Below are 17,065 nucleotides of genomic sequence, written 5' to 3'. Positions count from 1 at the left end.
GGGGACAGGGCGATGATGGGATCAAGGTCAGGCCAGGAAGCCCCTGAGGACAGAGACTCTGGGGAGACTGGGACTGGGAAGAAAGCAAAGGAGCTAGAGCCAGGGCCAAAGGAAAAGGGGGGCCAGCAGGAAGGTATTTGCGGGGGAGGTCCAGCAGCTGTCTTTCCTAAGACAGGGACACATGGGCCTGGTTATTCCTCTTGTCACATGTGGAACGGTAGGAGATGGAAGAGGGAGACAGAACAAGCAAAGGAGGGCCCTGGGTGCAGAGATCTGTGTGTGTAGCCGTCCAAGCCACTGGACCCCAGCAGACGAGCACCTAAGCTCAGGCTTAACCCAGTGCACACGTGTGCACATACATGTGCCCCGCACCTGACAGTCCTCTCAACCCGTCCAAACCCTTTCCCCATAACACCAACCCATAACAGGAGATTTCTCTCATGTGGGCAATATCCATATTCCCACTTCGAAAGGGGGAAATGACAGGACTCCCTAGGGGGTTATAGAAAGAAAAGCAGGAAAGCAAGCGTCCTGTTGGATTTCAGCGGCAGGTGTGATGTCCAGGGAAAAGAAATTTGGATAGCCAGGAGGTGAAAACCCCACCAATCTTAAACAAGACCTCTGTGCTTCTTCCCCAGCGACACAAATGTCCTGCCAGATTCCTCCTGGAAAAAAATTTCTGCTCCTGTCCCCCTCCAGGTCCCAGGTTGCCCATGTCCAGGAAACGATGGATTCCCCCATCCAAATCTTCTCCGTGGTGTGTGTGGGTGGAGGAGTGGACCCTGGTCCAGGCAGGGGCTCCAGGGAAGAGAAGGCGTCACTTCCGGGGGCCTTCACCAGTGTCTGGTGGCTCCCTTCTCTGATTGGGCAGAAGTGGCCCAGGCAGGCGTATGACCTGCTGCTGTGGAGGGGCTGTGCCCCACCGCCACATGTCTTCCTACCCAACTGCTCCCCAGAGGGCTGCCTGCTGTGCACTTGGGTCCTGGAGCCCTTCTCCACCCGGTGAGTGGCCAGCAGGGTGTGGGGTTATGTGAGGGTAGAAAGGACAGCAAAGAGAAATGGGCTCCCAGCTGGGGGAGGGGCAGGCAAACTGGAACCTACAGGCACTGACCTTTGTCGAGAAGAGTGTAGCCTTCCCAGAATGGGAGGAGCAGGGCAGAGCAGGGGTAGGGGGTGGGGTGCTGGTTTCTGAGGGACTGATCACTTACTTGGTGGAATACAGCACAGCCCTGGCTGGCCCTAAGGAAAGGGGACATGAGCCCAGGGAGAAAATAAGAGAGGGAGCTGCACTTAGGGCTTAGCAAACACAGTAGTAAGATGGACACAGCCCCAGTCCCCATTCTTAGCTGGTCATTCCTAGTTAGCTTAAGGTTCTGAATCTGGCGCTGGGGAAGCTGGGCCAGGCAAGCCAGGGCGCAAGGAGAGGGTAATGGGAGGAGGGCCCACTCATGTTGACAGACCTACAGGAAATCCCAATATTGAATCAGGTGCAAGCCTCTTTGCACAACTTGTGAAAGGAGGAGGAAGCCATGTGGGGGGTCCTGTGAAGGAACCGGAAGGGGTTCTGCCAAGGGGGCAGGGAGGCAGGTGTGAGCTATGAGACAGATATGTTAGTGGGTGCCTAAGACAAGGTAAGCCCCTAAGGTGGGCATCACCCAGCAGGTGCCCGTTCCTGGGCAGCTGGTCTCAGGAAGGAAGTCTCAGGACTGTTAGCCCATCTCTTGGCCTCAGATAATGGAGTATTTCAGGACTTGGAGTCCAAAGAAATCTCCAGAGGCTTTATGTGTGGGGGTAGATAGGGAAAGAATAGAGGTTAATTTCTCCCATACAGCCTTTTAATCTTGACCTCTAGTGGTCTCAGTTACAACTTTGTGCAGTTCCCCTCCCCAGCCCCACTCCCCACCATAGAAGTTACCCCTCAACATATTATGTGCCTGTTTGCCAGTTCCTCACCCAGGCCCTGCATCCCATTTTCCACTCTCTTCTCCAGGCTGAAGCCACAATGCTTTCCTTCTCTATCCCCATCTCAGATTTTCTCTGACCTAACAACCAAGGTTGCTCAGAATTTAAAGCTAATTAAGATATGTGTGTATGCATATCATGTCCTGCTGTTCTCAGCAGGGTTAGGTGGCACCAAATCCATGTCCGATTCACTGAGGAGTCCTGACAAAAAGGAGACACCATGTGCTTTCGTTTTTTCTTTCTTTCTTTCTTTCTTTTTTGAGACGGAGTTTCACTCTTATTGCCCAGGCTGGAGTGCAATAGCGCGATCTCGGCTCACCACAACCTCCGCCTTCCAGGTACAAGCGACTCTCCTGTCTCAGCCTCCCAAGTAGCTTGGATTACAGGCATGCACCACCACGCCCTGCTAGTTTTTTTGTATTTAGTAGAGCCGGGGTTTCACCATGTTAGTCAGGCTGGTGGCGAACTCCTGACCTCAGGTGATCCACCCGCCTTGGACTCCCAAAGTGCTGGGATTACAGGCGTGAGCCACTGCACCCGGCACACCATATGCTTTCATCACAAGAAAATGTGAGAGAAGTCAGGGCTTTGGCAGTTCCAGGCTGGTCAGCATCTCAAGCCCTCCTCAGCATCTGTTCACCCTGCCAGGCAGTCTCTTCCTAGCAACTTGGTTAAATGTTCACTCTTCTTGCTACTTTCAGGATAGATTCCTCATCCTTGGCCTGCCTTTGCCCCACCCTACTCTGCCCAGAAGTGCAAGAGCCCAAGCCGCCTCCATGGCCCCAGGAAGGATTCAGGGGAGAGGCCCCAAACAGGGAGCCACGCCAGCCAGACACCCCGGCCAGAATGGAGCTGACTGGTGAGAACACACTTGAGGGGCTAGGGCCGTATGGAAACATGACAGAAGGGGAGAGAAAGGAGACACGCTGCAGGGGGCAGGAAGCTGGGGGAACCCATTCTCCCAAAAATAAGGGGTCTGAGGGGTGGACTCCCTGGATTTCGGGTCTGGGTCCTGAATGGGAATTCCTGGAATACCAGCTGACAATGATTTCCTCCTCATCTTTCAACCTCACCTCTCCTCATCTAAGAATTGCTCCTCGTGGTAATGCTTCTCCTAACTGCAAGGCTAACGCTGTCCAGCCCGGCTCCTCCTGCTTGTGACCTCCGAGTCCTCAGTAAACTGCTTCGTGACTCCCATGTCCTTCACAGCAGACTGGTGAGAACTCCCAACATTATCCCCTTTATCCACGTAACTGGTAAGACACCCATACTCCCAGGAAGTCACCATCACTTCCTCTAACTCCTTGAACCAATGACTGTTCTTCCCATATTGTCACCACCTACTGACCACACTCCCTGACAAGGATTATTCTTCACAATACAGCCCTCATTTAAAAGTTCTCGTCTAGAGATAGTACTCATGGAGGACTAGCCTGCTTATTAGGCTACCATAGCCCTCTCTATTTCAGCTCCCTTCTCCCCCTACCAATTTCTTTCAACAGAGCCAGTGCCCAGAGGTTCACCCTTTGCCTGCACCTGTCCTGCTGCCTGCTGTGGACTTTAGCTTGGGAGAATGGAAAACCCAGATGGTAAGAAAGCTGTCCCTAACCTTGGCTTCCCTAAGTCCTGTCTTCAGTTTCCCGCTGCTTCTCATGGATTCTCCAACATTCTTGAGCTTTTTAAAAATATCTCACCTTCAGCTTGGCCACCCTAACCCAATCTATATTCACCTATGATATGATGATAGCCTGTGGATAAGATGATGGCTTGCAGATCCAATATGTGAATAGATTTGAAGCTGAACACCATGAAAAGCTGGAGAGAAATCGCTCATGGCCATGCCTTTGACCTATTCCTGTTGAGTCTTCTTAAATTGGCATGCAGAAGCAAGACTCATATGTCATCCAAAGATGACACAAAGCTGGGAAGTACCACTAAAATAACAAAAGACTGAATCAAGATTCAAATCACTGAAAGACTAGGTCAGAAACAAGGTGAAATAACAGAGATATAAAGTTCTACATGTGGGCCGGGGGCTCACGCCTGTAATCCCAGCACTTTGGGAGGCCGAGGCAGGCGGATCACCTGAGGGCAGGAGTTTGAGAGCAGCCTGGCCAACATGGCATAACCCCGTCTCTACCAAAAATACAAAATTAGACGGGCATGGTAGTGCATGTCTGTAATCCCAGCTACTCGGAAGGCTGAAGCAGGAGAATCGCTTGAACCCAGGAGGTGGAGGTTGTAGTGAGCCGAGATCATGCCAATGCACTCCAGCCTGGGTGACAAGAGCAAAACTCCATCTCAAAAACAAAAAAAAAATTCTACATGTGTAAATTAATGAGTAAAGTCCTATTCCAGCTTTCAGGCCACAATGCCCTGATTCCATCATTTAAGCCTCTGGCCCTAGCACTTCCTATGAAAAGGATCTGAGAGAATTAAATTGCCCCCAAACTTACCATGTAACATTACTGAAGCAGCTATTCTTAAAGCTAGTAATTCTTGTCTGTTTGATGTTTAGCATCCCCATTGTGGAAATGCTCATACAGAACTCTATTCCGAGTGGACTACACTTAAATATACTGGCCTGAACACCGGACATCCTCCTGAAGACATATGCTAATTTATTAAGAGGGACCATATTAAACTAACGTGTGTCTAGAAAGCAGCAGCCTGAACAGAAAGAGACTAGAAGCATGTTTTATGAGCAATAGTTTAAAAAACTAAAATCTATCCTCAAGAACCCTAGCGTCCCTTCTTCCCTCAGGACTGAGTCAGGGAAGAAGGGCAGTTCCTATGGGTCCCTTCTAGTCCTTTCTTTTCATCCTTATGATCATTATGATAGAGTCTCATATCTACATTTAGTTTATTTATTCTTATTTATTATTTGAGACGGAGTCTCACTCTATCCCCCAGGCTGGAGTGCAGTGGCATGATCTCAACTCACTGCAACCTCAGCCTCCCGGATTCAAGCAATTCTCCTGCCTCAGTCTCCCAAATAGCTGGGATTATAGGTGCCCACCATCATGCCCAGCTAATTTTTGTATTTTTGGTAGAGATGGGGTTTCACCATGTTGGCCAGGCTGATCTTGAACTCCTGACCTCAGGTGATCCACCTGCCTCAGCCTCCCAAAGTGCTGGGATTACAGGCGTGAGCCACTGCACCCAGCCTTCATTCAGTTTAAAAATCAAATGATCCTAAGGTTTTGCAGCAGAAAGAGTAAATTTGCAGCACTAGAACCAAGAGGTAAAAGCTATAACAGGGCGGATTTCAGCAACATAAGAAAAAAAGGAGCTCTTCTCACTGAAACCAAGTGTAAGACCAGGCTGGACTAGCGGGCACTGGAGTTTTTGAAGCAGAAGCTGATGACCAGCTGTTGGGAGACTGTGAAGGAATTCCTGCCCTGGGTGGGACCTTGGTCCTGTCCAGTTCTCAGCCTGTATGATTCACTCTGCTGGCTACTCCTACAGGCTCCCCACCCGCGATTAGTGTGCCCTTTGTGGCAGTGCGCTTCTCTCTCCCATCTGTTTCTCAGGAGGAAACCAAGGCACAGGACATTCTGGGAGCAGTGACCCTTCTGCTGGAGGCAGTGATGGCAGCACGGGGACAACTGGGACCCACTTGCCTCTCATCCCTCCTGGGGCAGCTTTCTGGACAGGTCCGTCTCCTCCTTGGGGCCCTGCAGAGCCTCCTTGGAACCCAGGTAAGTCCCCAGTCAAGGGATCTGTAGAAACTGTTCTTTTCTGACTCAGTCCCCCTAGAAGACCTGAGGGGGAAGGGGTCTTCCAGGGAGCTCAAGGGCAGAAGAGTTGATCTACTAAGAGTGCTCCCTGCCAGCCACAATGCCTGGGTGCTGGCATCCTGTCTTTCCTACTTAGACAAGGGAGGCCTGAGATCTGGCCCTGGTGTTTGGCCTCAGGACCATCCTCTGCCCTCAGCTTCCTCCACAGGGCAGGACCACAGCTCACAAGGATCCCAATGCCATCTTCCTGAGCTTCCAACACCTGCTCCGAGGAAAGGTGCGTTTCCTGATGCTTGTAGGAGGGTCCACCCTCTGCGTCAGGCGGGCCCCACCCACCACAGCTGTCCCCAGCAGAACCTCTCTAGTCCTCACACTGAACCAGCTCCCAAACAGGACTTCTGGATTGTTGGAGACAAACTTCACTGCCTCAGCCAGAACTACTGGCTCTGGGCTTCTGAAGCGGCAGCAGGGATTCAGAGCCAAGATTCCTGGTCTGCTGAACCAAACCTCCAGGTCCCTGGACCAAATCCCTGGATACCTGAACAGGATACACGAACTCTTGAATGGAACTCGTGGACTCTTTCCTGGACCCTCACGCAGGACCCTAGGAGCCTCGGACATTTCCCCAGGAACATCAGACACAGGCTCCCTGCCACCCAACCTCCAGCCTGGATATTCTTCTTCCCCAACCCATCCCCCTACTGGACAGTATACACTCTTCCCTCTTCCACCCACCTTGCTCACCCCTGTGGTCCAGCTCCACCCCCTGCTTCATGACCCTTCTGCTCCAACGGCCACCCCTACCAGCCCTCTTCTAAACACATCCTACACCCACTCCCAGAATCTGTCTCAGGAAGGGTAAGGTTCTCAGACACTGCCGACATCAGCATTGTCTCATGTACAGCTCTCTTCCCTGCAGGGAGTCCCTGGGAGACAACTGGACAAGATTTCCTACTTTCTCCTGAAACCCAAAGCCCTGGTAAAAGGGATACACAGGACTGAAAAGGGAATCATTTTTCACTGTACATTATAAACCTTCAGAAGCTATTTTTTTAAGCTATCAGCAATACTCATCAGAGCAGCTAACTCTTTGGTCTATTTTCTGCAGAAATTTGCAACTCACTGATTCTCTATATGCTCTTTTTCTATGATAATTCCGCAAAGGCCTGGGCTGGCCTGGCATTTGAACAGAGGGAGAGACTAATCTTGCGTCAGAAAACAGAGAAAGGGTAATTTCCTTTGCTTCAAATTCAAGGCCTTCCAACGCCCCCATCCCCTTTACTATCATTCTCACTGGGACTCTGATCCCATATTCTTGACAGGTCTTTACTCTTGAGAAATGAATAAGCTGTCTCTCAGAAATGCTGTCCCTATACAATAGACAAAACTGAGCCTGTATAAGGAATAAATGAGAGCGCCCAAAAGCTCCCTAAAAAGCAAGGGAAAGATGTTCTTCGAGGGTGGCAATAGATCCCCCTCACCCTGCCACCCCCAACAAAAAAGCTAACAGGAAGCCTTGGAGAGCCTCACACCCCAGGTAAGGCTGTGTAGACAGTTCAGTAAAGACAGGACCTGGATGTGACAGCTGAGCAAACAGCTAGAGCTTTGGCAGCTCAGCAGGAGGCTTTGCCAGGCATGGACGCCTGCCTCCCTCCTGTGGAGGTCAGGGGGAAGTGCAGGAAGTGGCATGAGTCAGGCTTCTTGAGCTCACACAGCAGGAGAACAAGTACTAGTCAAGTACAAGTTGAAGGCTCATTTCCCAGTTCCCACAAATGCATCTAAAAAGCAGCTCTGTGTGACCACCATAAACTCTGCTAGGGGATCTCTAAAAAGGAGTCAGGCTTATGGGGCTTTGCAAATAAGTGCTGCCTTGGTGCTCAGGAAAAGGAGGTTTATGTTGCACAAAAACACAAATTCTACTGCAAAAATCAACCTGCTACCTGCAGAGGTTCCTGTAGGAAAACTAGTGGAAGCTTTTTCCTCTCCTCCACCCCTGAGGAAGGAAAGGCTACCACGGAGGTAGAGGAGCTAGGAACCCAGAAACCCAAACACTGCCACAAATACCCCAAGGTCACCAAAGGCATTCCAAAGCAGCTAAATGAAAGGCAATGTGCTAGGAACCTCGTGTACTTTACCTTTCGTAACATTCACACAACTCTGTAAGTTAGGTATTATCTTTTTTGTTTTAGAGATGAGGAAACTGAGGCTCAGAGAAGCCAGGTGAGTTATCAGTGTTTACACGCCCTGTGGGCAGGAGAAGAAAACACCCTAGTCTGACCTCGCTCTAGGGTCCATACTCTCCCCAGTGTGGTACACTGTCCTATATGTCATTTAATGATTCTATTTACTGGGAAAGACATACAAGTCCTTAAGGAGTAACAATTAGAGTTTTGAGGCCGGGCGCGGTGGCTCACGCCTGTAATCCCAACACTTTGGAAGGCCAAGGCAGGCGGATCACGAAGTCAGGAGATCAAGACCATCCTGACTAACACGGTGAAACCCTGCCTCTACTAAAAATATGAAAAATTAGCCGAGTGTGGTGGCACGCACCTGTAGTCTTGAACCTGGGAGACGGAGGTTACAGTGAGCCAAGATCGCGCCACTGCACTCCAGCCTGGGCGACAGAGTGAGACTCAATCTCAAAAAAAAAAAAAAAAAGAGTTCTGAGTAGAAAACCAAAGTTCTTGGTGGAGGCGACCGATTTAGACACCTTCCCATGTCCCTCTCTCCCTTCACGGACAGAATAGTTTTCCTAGAGAAGGAATCAACAAATGCACAAAGCTCAAAAATGTTGTCCAAATCTCAAATGCTGTCAGTTTCTGCATGGAAGAGAAGTTCATTCATACTACAAATTCCAGCACGCAGTCAAGGGAATGTTAAGTGGAAACTAACTTACTGACATACTGAGCTAGGTTAAATTTAATAATCAAATGAAACACTTTATAGCACATGGAAGTGCCAGCACCTAGGACACCATACACCAGTGGAACCAGAGAATGATGGGTTCCCAGCACAGACAGATGAGAGACAAGAATGGCAAAACTGCAGGGCCAGGTATGGTGGCTCACGCCCAGCACTTTGGGAGGCCGAGGCAGGTGGATCACCTGAGGTCAGGAGTTCGAGACCAGCCTGACCAACATGGAGAAACTCCATCTCTACTAAAAAATACAAAATTAGCTGGGCATGGTGGTGCATCACCTGAGGTTGGGAGTTTGAGACTGGCCTGACCAACATGGAGAAACCTCGTCTCTAGTAAAAATATAAAATTAGCTGGGCATGGTGGCACATGCCTGTAATACCAGCTACTCGGGAGGCTGGGGCAGGAGAATCACTTGAACCCGGGAGGCAGAAGTTGTGGTGAGCCGAGATCGTGCCATTGCACTCCAGCCTGGGCAACAAGAGCGAAACTCCATCTCAAAAAAAAGAAAAAAAAAAATAGAATGGCAAAACTGCAAATGTCACCAGAAACTTCCAGGCACCTGGTATTGGCATGTGACTTACTCCACTTGTGGGCAAATGCGAATAACTCATGGGCTTCTCCAGTGTGAACTTACCTGCCCTATTACAAATCTAACCCATTCCCAAATCAGTCTGGTTGGTCCCATCCCTTCTTCCCACTAACACAAAAAAACAATTACAACCAGAACACTCCTATCCCTATTCAACGCTCTACCAGTTCTCTTTCTTCTGCTACCCCAAGACCACCAGGACAGTCTATGTAACCTACACACTATTACTTGTAATTCATTTGTCTCACTCTCATTTGTCGTTCTCCAACCCCACAAAAAAACCCACCCCATGGAAAGGTTCTAGGATTTCATAAAAATTCATCCCAATTCCCTCCCCCTACTCTACCCATAGTAAGGTAAAAGAAACACCTCTTCCTCCTCCCTGCTGAGGCCATTCATTTTCAACCCATTTCCCTAAATACTATTTCTAACACCTCACATGAAGACCTGAAAATGATGGGGAAGGAAATACCCCAGGTATCCCAGCAGGGGACCAGCTCCCAGGCAAAACCAGATCAAACAGACAACTGTTTAATGCACAGAGAATCTTTTTGGATTGTTACTCTAAACTTTCTAGGGGAAAACAGAACCCCATATGCTTTCCTAGAGACCTCTAATGCCAGGCTGAAGAGCCAGCTCACATGCTGGAGCCCTTATCATAGACATTTTCTCAATGTTTTTTCTTCCCCCACTCGTTAAGTTAGTGACTGTAGTCAGGCCGCTACATTGTCCTGGCACTGGCCCTGGCTCTGGCCTGCCAACTTCATTGGTATTGCTGCCCTGTCCACTTCCACTTACCCTCCCTCCCAGGTCGCCACTGGAATGTACAGCAGAGAGCCAGCTCCTCCAGCTGCTTCCAGAACCACCAAGTCCTCTCGTCCTACTCTCTTCATAGTCATCTCCCATGCCTGTAGCTAAAAGCCTCTACCCAAAGCTTCCATAAAAATAATGAACATTTCTAGACTATGCAAGTGACTCATTCAAGTCAGCGTGAACGGACTTCCTAAGAGACTGAAAGTGTTGGAAGGACACGAGCAGAGCTCCTTGCCAATTCAAAATTCTGCGCCAAATGGGTGGTTATCTTCTGGGCCTGGGGTACCCTCAGGAGCCAAAAGCACAACTCTCTCCCAGACCGAAAACCACACTGGAGGATAAATGCTGAGAACAGTCAGCCAGGAGACTGAGATAATCCTGAACCCAGATACCAAAAGGCTGGAATAGATCCTACATTGACAAGTGATCAGCTGACCATGGGCCAGAAACAATACACCACAGACAAATTGGAAAAAACGATTTTACAGTAAATGGACTTTTTACAAAAAGGGGAGGGGCAGTCTGAAAAAGTAAAGTTTAATTTCAAAATCATATACATAAAGCTTCTGATTCATTTTCAGCTCTCCCACTGTGTCTTTCACAGGCGAGTCAGTTTCCCACTGAGTGGAGGCCAGTTAAAGATGCCACCACAGTGGACAGTGAGCCAGCCCCTCCTCAAGAGGGGCAAGAGCGGCTGCCACTCAGGCTTGAACAATGCCCATGACCTGAGTGACTTGGCAGCGAGGCTGGCTTCAGGCGAGGTTCAGAAGGCTAGCTTCTTCATCAGGAGATAAACTCTGGAGTCCACCTCAAATCCATGCAGGTTATTGGCATCCCCCTGCAGCCTCATGAGCAGGCCCCCATAGGACACGTAGGCAGAGCTGAAACAGAAGGCCCCATCCCGTGAGTCTGGAGCACTGCCACTCAGCAGCTCTCCATCTCAGCCTAAGAAAGAAAAGAGGCATCTTCCTACTGTTGTGTCACTAGGAACCAAAATTCTGACAAAGATCAATGCACAGATATGTGCAAGGCACTGTTCCATCTCAGCCTAAGAAACAGAAGAGGCATCTTCCTACTGTTTTGTCACTAGGAACCAAAATTCTGACAAACATCAATGTACAGATATGTGCAAGGCACTGTTCTTTATATTATCGAGGGTGGAAAACACCTAGATGCCCCAAATCAGGGTAATGTTCAAATGAATCAAGACATATCCACTTACTGAAATGTTATGCAACTATTGAAACGTTTAAGAAAAGCTTTACACTGGCTGGGCGCGGTGGCTCACACCTGTAATCCCAGCACTTTGGGAGGCTGAGGCAGGCGGATCATGAGGTCAGGAGATCAAGACCATCCTGGCTAACATGGTGAAACCCCGTCTCTACTAAAAATACAAAAAAAAATTAGCCAGGCATGGTGGTGGGTGCCTGTAGTCCCAGCTACTCAGGAGGCTGAGGCAGGAGAATGGTGTGAACCCAGGAGGCAGAGCTTGCAGTGAGCCAAGATGGCGCTACTGCACTCCAGGCTGGGCAGCACAGCAAGACTCCATCTCAAAAAAAAAAAGAAAGAAAAGCTTTACACTAACATGGGGAAACATGTTTTACATAATGTTAAGCAAAAAGAGCAAAAGAAAACATAATAAACACCACAGTCTCAAAGAAAAAAACAGAACACCAGGATATGCAAAAAAGTCCATGTAAAAGGTTCTCTCTGGATATGGAATTACAGGTGACTTTTTTTTTCCTTCTTCACATTACTCTTCTGCATTTCAAATTGCTTACAAAAAGCACATATTGTTTTAATAAGATTTTAAAGAAAAGAAAAAATAGCTGGACAGGAAAATCAAGGAACTAGGGATTGGGTTACAGAGTAGCAAAACACATACACACACACACAAAGCCTTTTACAGAGTAGCAACACACACACACAAAACACACACACAAAGCCTAACAGTCTAATCACTTAATGCTGCATTTGTTCCTGGGGAAGCAAGTCTCCTTTGCACTTTACACAGCGAGATAACCAGTTTCTCATGTGGACCACTGGGCCAGGAGGGCCTGACAAAGGGCAGTCTACATTTCAGACTGGAAACTGCTCCCAGAACTATTTCTTTCTAGTTTCCACCTCGGTCTGAGGTGCCTGAGGAGAGGGACCCAACAGAGGAAGCAGGAGCATAGCTCAAAGTCTCAGAACATGGAGGGGGAAAAGAATCCTCACAAGATTATGTAACTTACAGGCGTGTTGCTGCTTCAGTAGAAGTTTCGTCTCCCTCAATCCTGTACACTTTTCCATACATTACATACTCAAACTGGTCAGCCCTATAGAGCAATAGCAGCAAAGTTATTCTTAACAGTAATTAACAATACAAAAGATCCCATTTAAAAATGGTTACTGGTCAGCCGGGCGCAGTGGCTCAAGCCTGTAACCCCGGCACTTTGGGAGGCCGAGGTGGGTGGATCACGAGGTCAGGAGATCGAGACCATCCTGGCTAACACAGTGAAACCCCATCTCTACTAAAAATACAAAAAAATTAGCCGGGTGTGGTAGTGGGCACCTGTAGACCCAGCTACTCAGGAGGCTGAGGCAGGAGAATGGCGTGAACCTGGGAGGCGGAGCTTACAGTGAGCTGAGATGGCGCCACTGCACTCCAGCCTGGGCGACAGAGCAAGACTCCGTCTCAAAAAAAAAAAAAAAATGGTTACTGGTAACTAAATGCCAGCATTATAACAACAGGCACATTACAAACATGATGTCATTTAGTCCTCACGGCAACCCCATGAGCTAGGCATGACCATCTCTATTTTATTGATGAGGAAACAGGCTGAAGGAGATTAAGGTTACTCAACAAATAAGTGGTAGAGCTGAGAAATGAACTCAAGTGGGGTGCCAAAGTCTTTCCATCACACCAAGCTCCCTCCCAAGACACAAGACCCACATGGCCTAGGTCACTCAGCAGTTACCTCCTCAGCCTTCAAAAGGCTGCAACTCACAAGCATGTAATCACTGTTATAGATAAATACTTGGTTGTTTGAATTTTTTTCTTTTTTTTTGAGACAGAGTCTTTCTCTGTCACCCAGGCTGGAGTGCAGTGGCGCAATCATGGCTCACTGCAGCCTCAACCTCCCTGGCTCAGGCAATCCTCCCACCTCAGCCTCCCAGGTAGCTGGGACTACAGGCACATGACACCATTACCAGCCTTTTTTTTTTTTTTTCTCTCTTCTTTTTTGTAGCAGTGAGGTTTCGCTATGTTGCTCAGGCTGGTCTTGAACTCCTGGACTCAAGCAATCCTCCTGCCTCGGCCTCCCAAAGTGCTTGGGTTACAGGTGTGAGCCACGGTGCCTGGCCTGTTTGAATTCTTAAGTGCAGAAATTTCCTTAAGGTTACTCAGATTACGCTGATCATCATTTATTCCAGGAATTAAAGAAGAGTCTTTCTATATCACTTATCTACTTAGTCCTCAAGGAATATTTCAAGTATTACCTTCTCCACTCCCTCACCTGGAAGGCCTATCATCAGTGGGGTTGTATTCACCATCATCCAGGGTACCATCTTCATACAAGGTACTAGCTATGACCAACCGGAACTTGTCACCTGAAAATAACAGCAATATCAGAGAGTGAAGAATAGCGGAAGCAGCAAAAAGCCTCTTATTATTGTCTGTATTCAATACTTACCCAAGTCTACAGGGTAAATTTGAATGTTTACATCTAAGATTAGATCCATCTTGAAAGATTCACTCTCACAATGCAGTCGAGACACTGGGGAGAAGCAGGAAAAGAGTGACAGAGGTATTGCCAATGCAGATCCTACAGTGTGGGATTGTATGCAACAGGATACTCAATCTAACCCAGTCTACATCCACTGGTCTCTCATCTGCTCTCACAGAAATTCAGGCTCAATCAGAACCAGATATGCAAGGAAAAGGGGAGAAAAACTGTGGCAAGCGAACGTAATCCCCAGAAAACAACCAAAGATACTCCAGCAGCAAAGCCTGCCTGGATGACTTGAGAACCTGACTCTGGGCAAGTTATTCAATCATCCAAAGGTTTTCTCTTTCTATGCTAGGCACTGTGCTGAGGGGAGTTACCAAGATGTATAAGAACTGGTATCCATCTTGAAAAACATCTTAGTCTCCAGGCAAAGAAAGACATCAAAGAGAAAATTATTGATAGATGACAAAATAAAGAGGTGTAGGCCGGTGCCGTGGCTCATGCCTGTAATCCCAACATTTTGGGAGGCCGAGGCAGGTGGATCACTTGAGATCAGGAGTTTGAGACCAGCCTGGCCAACATGGTGAAACCCCGTCTCTACTAAAAATACAAAATTAGCCAGGCGTGGTGGCGCATGCCTGTAATCCCAGCTACTTGGGAGGCTGAGGCAGAGAATCGCTTGAACCCGGGAGACGGAGGTTGTGGTGAGCTAAGATCGTGCCACTACACTCCAGCCTGGGCGACAGAGCAAGCCTGCGTCTCAAAAAAAAAAAAAAAAAAAAAAAAAAAAAAAAAAAAAGGTATATACCAAGCAGCAGCTAACTCTAACTCAAAGAAGACTTCACAAAGCACTAAAGATTCTAAGGGCAATACAAGAATATAGGCTCTGAAGTCAGATTACTCGCTGTGAAGCCTTGGGTGGTTTACTCAACCTCTCAGAGAAAAATGGGAAAGGCACCACCCACCTCATGAGGACTGTTATTTTTTTGAGACGGAGTCTCTCTCTGTCGCCCAGGCTGGAGTGCAGTGGCACGATCTTGGCTCACTGCAACCTCCGCCTCCCAGGTTCAGGCAATTCTCCTGCCTTAGCCTCCCAAGCAGCTGGGATTACAGGCGCCCACCACCACGCCCGGCTAATTTTTGTATTTTTGGTAGAGATGGGGTTTCACCATGTTGGCCAGGCTGGTCTCACAAGACAGTGTCTAGCACAGCGCAGGTAGCGATTATAAAGATGCCCAGGAGTTTGCCAGCACCACGACAAAAGGCCACCCAGGCACCGGGCACGGCATGCGTGAAGCCAGAGAGAGCTCGGGAGTCTCCGTTTTCTCATCCATAAAATGTTTACTAAGGGAGGTCCCTACATCAGGACCTGCTGGTAGGGGCAGGCCACAAGAGCTGGGTGGACACGGGGCCCAGGGGCATGTCCGAGAGGTTAGCCTCTTCCTCCAAACCGCCCCTACATACCTTACTTACCTCGGTCAAACTTCTTGCCCTCCGGGTCAATATCCTTCACATCGAAAATATCCTCAAACAGGATGCCCGCCATCGCGAGGGGGCCGCGAGAGCAGCAGAAGGGGTGAGCGCGCGACCACAGTTGGGAGTACGCGCACCCCCTAGCGCGGACAAGACCGGAGAGAACCAAGAGCAGCTCCTGAAAGCTCCGCGGCCAGACAAAAGTGGCGCATGCGCACAAACAAGCGGTAACGCGACCACTTCCGCCACAGTCTCCCGCTCGGGGCTACTTAACTTCCGTCCCGGAAGATTGCTTCCGAGAGGCTTCGGCTTTGAGGGCGGGTCTCACGTCCAGGTGGCTCTGCCCAGGGCGGAGAAGAAATAGGCTGTAGAGCGGGTTCTCGCGCTCCGCTGGGGCTCTACTGCGCCCTCTTAAGAGGCCGGGTTCCGAAGACGGGAATGCGTGGGGACCTAATCCAGGCAGGGACCTTGATCCTTGGCCCAGAGAAGCCGGGTCCTAGCCCTACCCCGCCGGTCCGCGTGCCCGCCGAGGGCACAGTCCGCCCCGAGGGCAGGTGGAGCAGAACCCCGCCCCAGAGGTGCCCAGCCCCTCCAGCCGGCACTGAGGACCCCGGGGCCGGCCTGGGCCGGTTCGGCCCTGCTGGACGTAACCCGAGCCGGATCCGTCCAGTTTGGGAATTTGCCATGATGTCGCTATGGAGAAGAGGAAAGCCTGCATTGTCCCCTCTCCTCGTACTGCACCCTCCCACCACTGCCCTCTTCCCCCCAGGCCCTGCTCTCTTCCCCCACGCCGCCCCCTCAGCCGGGCTCCCGCCACCCCTCTCCCCCTGGGCATTACCCCTCCATCTTAGTGCTGCGTGTTCCCCCTCCACTGCCTTCTCCTGGACATGGATCCCCTCCGTGCCCCTTCAGCCTGGCACTGCTCTGTCCCTTGGATACCAGCTCTTCCCTCACACTGGCCCTTCCTCCTGAGTGCTGGCTTCTATCACAAGGCCCCCCCTTCCCGGGCACTGCCCCCGCCCCCTGAGCCCCGCTTCTGCCTCCCAAATGCCCCTTCCTCCTGGTGCTGGCTCTCCCGCACACTTGTGCGTTTCCTGGGCGCTGCCCTCGCTCCTCTCACGCTATCTCTTCACTGCCCATCCACCCTGCGTGCGCTCCGCCCTCTGTTCTATCCTTCCCCAGCCCCTGATAGAGAACCCAGAACACCAGCAGGCAGTTCCCCCAAAGCGGAGGGATGGAAGCAGCCACTTGGGTTCCTCCTTGGGCCCAGCCAGGGAGAAGCGACCCACGCCCGCGTCCCAGGAGTGGACTTCCCGGCACCTGGAGCTCCCTTCCCTCCGGCCTACCCCTTCCGGTGCCCTCCCCAACCTCCACCCCCGCACACCCCGCAGGCCCGGTTGCTCCAAGTGCACCTACCCAGGGGAGCCCCGAGAAAAGGAAGGATGAGGAAGACGGCCCCAACCCTCTCCGAATCCTTCCAGCTTTGCTTTTCACCCCTGACGGGGCAGAGGGGCCTTCCCAGGCCTGTCTGGGCCGCTCGTCCCTTCGGAGGGGCAGAGCGGAGGCGGCTCCTAACGGGCTGACCCGGAGGAGTCCGATGTAGACAGCTCCGCAGCCCCCAGCCCCAACCCCTACGGAGCTCAGGCGTCTGCAGCCCCTCCTGCCTGGGCACGCGGAAACGCGAACCCGGGCCGGCCCCTCCACGTGCCAGTAGACCCGCCCCTCCCGGGCGCCCCTCTCCGACCCGGACCTCCGCAGGGAGCCGGCGCGGGCTTGCGCCTTCCCAGCGCCCTTTGCCGCCTCTCGGGAGGCCTCGCGCGGACCCCAGCCTGGCTGGGCCGTCCCCTCCGGGTGGGCC

The 17,065-nt window shown here is 50.6% G+C and overlaps 2 protein-coding genes across 9 annotated transcripts; one reads left to right on the top strand and one right to left on the bottom strand.

The window, feature by feature from the left end:
- Positions 1-646: 646 nt before the first annotated feature.
- THPO (thrombopoietin) lies at positions 647-6,785 on the top strand. 5 transcript variants are annotated; one of them, XM_054481031.2, is made up of 7 exons: positions 647-1,002; positions 2,664-2,821; positions 3,051-3,178; positions 3,465-3,551; positions 5,496-5,663; positions 5,911-5,979; positions 6,096-6,785. In XM_054481031.2, exons 1-7 carry the CDS (start codon positions 647-649, stop codon positions 6,477-6,479), a joined length of 1,350 nt encoding a protein of 449 aa, XP_054337006.1. In that variant the 3' UTR covers positions 6,480-6,785. The 5 variants fall into 5 exon arrangements, with proteins under 5 accessions (XP_054337006.1, XP_054337007.1, XP_054337005.1 ...); XM_054481032.2 differs by having other exon boundaries at positions 5,899-5,979; positions 6,622-6,785; XM_054481030.2 differs by having other exon boundaries at positions 5,899-5,979.
- Positions 6,786-10,491: 3,706 nt separating this feature from the next.
- POLR2H (RNA polymerase II, I and III subunit H) lies at positions 10,492-17,059 on the bottom strand. 4 transcript variants are annotated; one of them, XM_054481024.2, is made up of 6 exons: positions 16,624-17,059; positions 15,208-15,900; positions 13,699-13,782; positions 13,522-13,615; positions 12,259-12,342; positions 10,492-10,905 (listed from the first exon to the last, which is right to left on the bottom strand). In XM_054481024.2, the coding sequence occupies exons 2-6, from the start codon at positions 15,278-15,280 to the stop codon at positions 10,788-10,790; spliced, it is 453 nt and encodes a 150-aa protein (XP_054336999.1). In that variant the 5' UTR covers positions 15,281-15,900; positions 16,624-17,059; the 3' UTR covers positions 10,492-10,787. The 4 variants fall into 4 exon arrangements, with proteins under 4 accessions (XP_054336999.1, XP_054337001.1, XP_054336998.1 ...); XM_054481026.2 differs by having other exon boundaries at positions 15,208-15,657; XM_054481023.2 differs by having other exon boundaries at positions 15,208-15,547.
- Between the last annotated feature and the right edge of the window lie 6 nt (positions 17,060-17,065).

This window comes from Pongo pygmaeus, chromosome 2 (genome assembly GCF_028885625.2).
Source record: "Pongo pygmaeus isolate AG05252 chromosome 2, NHGRI_mPonPyg2-v2.0_pri, whole genome shotgun sequence".
In the NCBI taxonomy this organism is placed as follows: Eukaryota; Metazoa; Chordata; class Mammalia; order Primates; family Hominidae; genus Pongo; species Pongo pygmaeus.
The sequence above is the reverse complement of the archived record's forward strand: the minus strand, read 5'-3'. Positions and strand labels throughout refer to the sequence as shown.